The following is a 7,903-nucleotide window of genomic DNA, read 5'->3' as shown; positions in this document are numbered from 1 at the left end:
TGTGTGTGTGTGTGTGTGTGTGTGTGTGTGTGTGTGTGTGTGTGTGTTTATCAAACGTGGGTCAAGAATAAGGATTCAGTTCTAATCAGTCCTCCTAAACTGCAAAATCATCCAATAATTTGATGTTTTCACTGCCTTCATTATTTTCTTCTTATTTCCAAGATTTTTTTTATTTCCAGCTCTACGGGGTCTTCACAAAGTTCAAAGAAATGCATATTATGAAATAAACTTTGCGTGGATTTCAATTCTTCTGAATTAAGATGAATTCATCCCATCTTGTTATAACGTGTCTGGGCAGGATCTGGTCCGGGCATTAGGAAGACTAAGCCGTCCGTTTGAAAAGAGCCCTTCAGAGCAACATGATTCTGACCAACTTGAAGCAAGAACAAGCATCAAACTTATGGGACGCTTGAGTGGAAGAGTGGTGAAATCGATGTTTTAACAGGAGTTCATGAGGCCAATGACCCAAAGAAAGTAGCAGCTGATACATGTATAATTCGTTGTAAGAAGGGACAAGATGATGTTGAAAATGAAACCTGCGATGGAAGACCATCCACATCGTTTTTTTAAGGAATCAATCTTATTTATTTATTTATTATTTATTTGTTTATTTATTATTTATTCTTATACTGAAGAAGATGAACAATTAACAGCAAAAACAAGAGTCAACGCTACGAACATCTCAATTGGCTCAGCTTACACAATCCTGACTGAAAAATTAAAGTGGAGCAATGAAAATTTTAAACAAGTGAGATCAAGATCCTGACACCTTTTTCAAAGAATTTTAACAGAAGATGAAATATGACTTCACCAGTCCTGCAGACAAAGCACAATCAAAACACTGGCTACCAGTGGTGAAAGTGGTCTAGTCAAAGCAAAAGGGGGCCACTCAAGCGCACAGGTCATGGTAACAGTTTGGGGGATGCTCAAAACGTTTTGCTAGTTGACTTGCTGGAGAGCTAAAGCAGGATAACCTTTGCTTGTTCTATGAATGGTTTGAGAAAGTTGGCCAAGCTTTAGCAGAAAAGCTTCACCAGAGAATCCATCTCCACCACAACGATGCTCCTGTTCAAAACTGAAAAACAATTTTGCAAGAGTTTTGACGGAAAATAATCAGACATCCATCCATCCTACAGCCTGATTTGGTTCCTTCTGACTTCTTTGTGTTCCATAATCTTAAATTTAAAATATCCAAAACTTTAGAGATCACCCATTTTTGTTCAGTTAATAATGTTAAAAAGTAAAAATTAAAAAATATAATAACATGGTTAAATTTCCAGGACCTTTGGTTATTTAGAGATAGGTTAAAAGGTAGGCATCAAGATTTACAAAAATATCTTGACCTTGATAGTGCTTATGTTAGAGATAACATTTACAATTTTTTATCCTTATCTTTTAAACCCATTTTCTCATGAGCTTTTTGAAGACCCTCATATATTGCTGTGGCTAGGTGGACATATAAAGAAGTATGAGTTGGGTTTTTGTCTTACGTTGGCTAGAGTTGTTGATTTTGTTGTTAGGTGCCATCAAGTCAGTTCAGACCCACAGTGACCTTACGTACAACAGAATGAGACACTAACCGGCGCTGGGCCATGCTCACAATTGTTCCTGTTTGAGCCCATTGTTGCAGCCACGTTGTCAGTCCATCTCCTTGAGGGCCTTCCTCTTTTTCACTGCCCCTCCACTTTACCAACAATGATGTCCTTCTCCAGGACTAGTCTCTCCTGACAACATATTCAAAGTATATAAGAGGCAGTCTCTCCATCCGTGCCTCCAAGGAGCGCTCTGACCATAATTCTTCCAGACAGACTGGTTTGTCCTCTTAACAGCCCATGGTACTTTCAAATCTTCTCCAGCACCACAACGCAAATGCAGAGATTTGTAGTACGTTTGTACCATAAGACCTCTTTACAGTATTGAAAAAGCAAGAATGCTACTTTGAGGACTAAGGTGTGCCTGACCCAAGCCTTGGCATTTGCAATAACCTCATATGCATGTGAAAGTTGGGCACTGACTAAGGAAGACTGAAGAGCAATCAATGCATATGGCTTGTGTTACTGTACTAGAAATACCACAAGTGGTGACTATTAAACAGACATTCATTGTCTCAGAGTTTAAGAGGCTAGAAGTTTGAGGGAAGGTTTTCCCTCTGTGCTGGCTGTCAGCAAGCTCCTATATCCCTTTTTAACCTCTGTTCCTTGTTTCCTTGATGATCCTCATATGATGTGGCATCTATCTTCCTCGAACTTCTGCTTGCTTCTCTGTGCCTAATCTGCTCAGTTTACATTTAAAGGGTAATTACTAGCTTAAAGTGCACCCTACAATGATACAGTCTTATTAATAGAAAAAATACATGGATTGTTATAAGAATTGTAAGAGCCCCCAATAATATGATCTTTTTAAAAAAAAGAAAGAAAAGTTCTATTCCCAAATAGAATTATACATCTACAAGTAACGGGGTTAGCATATATTATGGTAGGACACAAATCAATCCATTGCAATCCTCAAGAGATGCTGGCTATAGCTGGAAGAACACAATCCTTTGTAGGAGACTGTGACCCAAAGAAGGCTGCTGCAGGATCTTGTATCCCACAAGCACCATCACATTGAGACTTTGACACATCTCTACCATGAGTAGATCCATTTCTCCTCCCTTGAACGTAACCTCTGGAGCCCTGATGGTGTAGTGGGATATGAGGAGGGCTGTCATTCGAAAGGTCAACTGTTGACATCACCAGTCGCTCCATGGCAGAAAGATAGGGTTTTCTACTCTCAGAAACACAAGGGGAAAGTTCTACCCTGTCCTATAGGGTGGCTACGAGTCAGAACTGACTCGATGGCAGTGAGTTTGATTTGGTTTTTAATCTAACTTGGCCTATAGCCTGTTTTGACCAATAGAAGAAAGGAACAATCCTATTTAACTTCAGAGGCTTAGAATACTCCTTCCAATGACTACCTTGAAGCCACCAGACTTTGAGAAAACCCAAGCTGGTCAGTGGAGAGAAAGGGAACATGGAGGAGCACCAAACTGCCAGTCATGTAAATAACACCTTTTAGAACCTTTCAGTCTAGGCACAGCTGAATAGGGAGTTCTCTTCTGCCCAGTCAGCACCATATGCGGTCAGCACAGAAGAACCACCCAATTAAGCCCAGTCTAAATTTCTGATCCACAGAATCTTGAGCAAATAAAGCCTTCTTTGTTGCTGTTGTTTGAGTCAATGAGTTTTTGAGATAGTATGCTGCACAGCAATAGATAACTGAAACCAATTTAAAGCCCAGAAACTAGGGATTAATCCTAGCCTGTCATTATACAGTTATGTTATGACCGTGAGTCAGTGACTTCCACTCTGTGAACCTCAATTTCCTCATCTATAAAATTAGAGGGCTGTACTAAGTGCGCAAAGGTACTTTCCGGCTTTGATAGTCCATACAACACACGTGGTTATCAGTGAACGGTCTGAGCCACAAATGCTACGAGTACAGAGGGAACAACCACCGTGGGATCAGGGGAGCCTTGAGGTGGGTGAAAAGAATCATGGACTAGATGTCAAAAACTCTGGAGTTGTGAAGATTCAATGATGCAACATCCAAAACATAGTAAGTACCTAATAAATATCAGCAATAATCCTTTCTAGCAGACACCTAGTTCTGTGTCTCTGGACAAATTAATCTCTCTGATACCCATTTCTTCCCCCTAATTATAACAAAAAATTAATGTTTCTGTTCCTACGAGAGGAAAATTCTTTGTGCCTGAAAGTCCCAGGCATATATCAACAAACTACAAACATAAGACCTAACTAGATTGGTATTCTTATTAACCTTTGCACCATTACCTATAGGAGGCCCACTGTCCCATTCTTTTCTCCTTCTCACCAAATAAGGAGAGACACGCAGTTGGCAACACTCTCCTCCAAAAAGGCACTGACAGGAAGGGAGATAGGTGTTTAGGGGCCAAAGCTTTACGTCATGTGAAATTTTCCCCCAACCACCAGCATGAATCCCAGAGTCCAAGGGAAGAACAGCCCAGCATTGCCACCTTGAATAACTGCCTACATCAGGGCCCTACTGGTCAGCAACCTGGGAGGCGCCTCCTATCAGTCATGAATCAGACCACTGCCCTGGCAAAGGAGACCGTGTCAGAACAGAACGGTTCCAGAGGGTCTGCAGAGGCTGTGCAGTCATTCAAGGAGCTCTGGCCGTGTCGTGTTTAAGCACTGGATTGGTAGCCACAAGGTCAATCGTTGTCACCATCAGCCACTCCAAGGGAGAAAGACAGGGGCTTTCATGCTCCTGTAATGTTACAGTCTTGGAAATCCACAGTGGCAGTTCTACCCTGTCCTAGAGAGTCACTATGGGTCGGAACTGATGGGATGTGACAGTGAGTTTGGTTTTTAGGCTCGGCTCATCCACTCAATCATTCATTCATGTAGATCTCCAGTTCTCTCTCCTGAGGCATCACTGGGGTGGGGGGGGGAGCGTGGCGCTATCTGGCTGGTTAGCAGAGTAGCCAAGCATGTTAGCCGTGTGTACCACCCTGGTGCAAACACTCCATAAAAACGAATTTGAATGAATAAGCATTGCGTATGGAAATCTAGTCAGAGCTCCTGGGTCTGAATCCAGGCTCTGCATACACAGCTATGGGCACTAAGTTAGGCAACAGCCCAGCCTCCCGGAGCCCTTATACTCATTTATAAAACAGGTTTTAAGGAGACCCATCTCAGAGGGGAGTAGTAAGGAGGTACTGCAGGTGAAAAACACCTGGGATCCTTGATAATTAAGCACTTCTTAATCTTTTTCTTCTAACATGCATAAAGCCTCTGCCACCTAGATGTCCTTCAAGCCTAACTCTAACCTTTCAATCTCTTCGGAACACTGAACATGAGCAGCATGCAACCCAAAAGTCACTCCATCCAGAGTGGAATCTGAAAACCTGCCAGCCCTGGGGAGAGAGGGACAGACCAGGCTCCTTTTCCAAGGGTAAAAGGCAGGGTGAGAGGCAGCAGCTTTTTAATGCATCTGCATTTTACGGCCTGTGCTTTTCCAAATCAAGGGGGAGACTGTGGCTTGGAAGCAACCCTGAAACGCAGTGCTTGTGCAGTCAGTCACAGGGACCCTGCTCTACTGGGATATGAAAACCAGTCCGAGGAGGGGTCCATGGACACACATAGAACAGAAAAGTATTTGCTTCCACCGTTTCTGACTTCTGGGTAGTTGGATGTGCTGGTCTCCAACACCCATTACCAAGAGCTGGGAGTTAGACCTCGCCTCAAAGTCAGCCTTATCCCAGGGAAACCCTATCATTTCCCACCTGTCTTATCTTCTCTTCCGCGCCATTCTCAAAGCAAAACCTCTGGCCCTCCATGTTATAGATCTGCATCGGAAACACAGCTTGGACCAAACAGGACTCCTTCTCCCTTTCTCTAAAGAGCCCTAGTGGCACAATGATTAAGTGCTCAGGTGACAGAAAGGTTGGCAATACAAACCTACCCAGCAGCCCCAAGGGAGAAAAGACCTGCCAATCTGTTGCTGTAATGATGACAGCCTAGAGATCCCTATGGGGCAGCTCTGCTCTGCCACATCAGGGTGCTATGAGTCAGAATCTGCTCACACAACATCTCCTCTTATCTAGCACCACTGTGAATGCAGGGAAGTTACTATAGGAACTACATCTCTCAGCCCCCAGACATTCGCTGAGCAAAGAAACTGCAGGCATACAGGAGGGAAAAGGAGGGGGAGGTCCAGCAAGTTGGAAGAAGTCCCGAGCCCAGTATTTCTCTGTCTGGTCCCAAGCACCAGCAATGAGCTGCTTGGACCGCTCATTAATGGTCCATGTTGTATCAACAGAGAACGAGGGTGGCAAGAATCAGAATGCTTAAAACCCTCCCCTGGTGATTTGTGTGCACACTAGGTCTTCAGAGCCTCTACTCTAGCCTCTCCTAAGCTGGGACGAAACGCAAGAAGATATGAGAAAAAAACATAAAGGCTTGAATGTTGTCTCCTGTCTTTCTCCCTTGGAGGTTCCATCTGATCTCCCTGCTTATCTGAATTCTTGCAAAAGCAGAGCACTGGAAAGCCAAGGAGACAAGAGTCAATGTCCCAGGTTATATGCATGCAAGAAAATTAAATGATGACCCTGATAAAAACTCCTATCTTCAATTTCTCAAAAAAGCTACTCTACAAATCAACAGGGCCAGGCAAAAATTAACCCCAATGTCCCTTCTCAGACAGGCCAGATCTATTCTGAGAAAAGCAAGATAACATCTTGGCTGCAGCCCCACTCTGATCCCAGTCCTACCGGGTAATTCAGCTCTGCATTCCGCAGCAGAGTCTGGTGTCTAAGGGGGTAGGGAGGTAGGGAGGGGGTTCTCCAGCAGGAGGAAAATTATTAAAGGAAGAAAGAAAAAAATTCTTACTTCAGCTCTATGAAAAGAAAAATAATCCAATGCGGATTGGCAGCATTAGGCACATAGCACACACTACTTAAAGCATGGCTCGTGAATTCAAGGAAACAGACACCTGATGAACCAACAGATCCTTGCCTGAGATACTAGCATCCTGCATCCACACAATCATGGAGAACAGGGAACAAAGAGTAAAGCTGTCTCCATAGAAAAGGTATCAGGTTTTCAAAACCAGCAACACACAACCTACTAAAGAGGCAACCGTTTCACAGGTACACAATAGGTGCTGAGGACTGCTGGGTCTTTAACTGGGAACAGGGAGCGGGGGAGTTGGCTAGGGGCAAAAAGGAAGTGCAGAAATACATTGCTATAGAGAATCATCTTCTCAAGTCAGCTGGAACCTCAGCTGGAATTTCAAAACCCAGAACTTCTCACACAGGGGCGTGCACCGGCAGAAGGGCCGCCTTCTGCACTTTTAATGGCCGGGTAAAGAGACCTGGACTACCTCAACCCCCATCCCCAAAAGGTTGGGGCTGAGGTTTGGGCCACACCACTGAAAATCCCAGTCCCCCTCGGGACATTCTTCAGCAGCAGTTCCCTATGGGCTGCTGCAACTGAGCATCGAACCACAAGACTCTCGAAAGGGCAGCTATCACCCCTCCCCGCCCCTTGCCCCCACCCGCACCCCCACCCGCACCCCCACCCCGCCCTCCAATGGCTGGCCCTTGCAAAAGAATCCTGGCAAATTTAGCATTTAGGAAGTGACTCTGACGTCTGGCACGGTTACCTGGAATGGAGTGACACAGTCCTGAACTCCCCGGAGGAAAAGATTTTTCCTCAATCAGGAAGCGGGCACTCCCCTCCCACCCCAGCCCCCGACCACCACCACCCTTAACAGATCTTCTGAAAGCACCTTTCTCTCCTGCTAGTAGGCGAATAACACCAGTTACCCGCACCCGAATCAAAAGGACCAGGTGTCCAGGTAGCACGGACCCGCCCGCTTCGCCTCCTCAGAAAGAGGGAACCGGGAAGTAGTAACTCAATCCAGTCCAGGGCGGGGAAGGATGGGGAGTCTGCAGGTGGGAGGAGGGGGTGAAGCAATACCACTCAAACTTTGCAGTTGCTCCTTGGCAGTTCTGGGCAGGAGCCCGCGGAGCCGGCGTGCGGGCCAGGCCCCCTCCCTAGCAGAAAGACGCCCCTCAACGTCTCAGCCCAGCAGCTCTGCTTCCAAGGCGGCTGTGCATCCCAGCCACTCGGACCTGTCCCCTCCCGCTCAGCGTCCTCCCCGCGCGCCCCTCACCTTGGCCTCAAAGCAGATGCCGTGCTGGAAGGCGTCCTCGTTGTGCAAGGGGATCCGCAGGTCGTGCCCATCGTCCACAAGGTTGTACTTGGTTTTGCTGGGCATGGTGACCCGAGGTGGACGCGCTCCTGCAGAGGCGGCGGCCGCTACAGGAAAGGGCTGGCGAGACCCCGGCGAGGGGAGGCGGGAGGCGGGAGCCCGG

General features: G+C 46.0%; 1 protein-coding gene across 4 annotated transcripts in view; it reads right to left on the bottom strand.

Annotated features, from left to right (window-relative positions):
• The window catches only part of LOC101638476 (carboxyl-terminal PDZ ligand of neuronal nitric oxide synthase protein), a 379,449-nt gene extending 371,555 nt beyond the window's left edge, over positions 1-7,894 (bottom strand). For all 4 annotated transcript variants that reach the window (XM_045297874.1, XM_004706776.3, XM_045297875.1 and 1 more), the window contains exon 1: positions 7,702-7,894. In XM_045297874.1, coding sequence (XP_045153809.1) covers positions 7,702-7,806 — 105 coding nt within the window. In that variant the 5' untranslated portion in view covers positions 7,807-7,894. The remainder of the gene's footprint in view (positions 1-7,701) is intronic.
• Between the last annotated feature and the right edge of the window lie 9 nt (positions 7,895-7,903).

This window comes from Echinops telfairi, unplaced genomic scaffold (assembly GCF_000313985.2).
Source record: "Echinops telfairi isolate 266 unplaced genomic scaffold, ASM31398v2 ScPeMD7_7424;HRSCAF=8462, whole genome shotgun sequence".
NCBI lineage: Eukaryota > Metazoa > Chordata > Mammalia > Afrosoricida > Tenrecidae > Echinops > Echinops telfairi.
The sequence above is the reverse complement of the archived record's forward strand: the minus strand, read 5'-3'. Positions and strand labels throughout refer to the sequence as shown.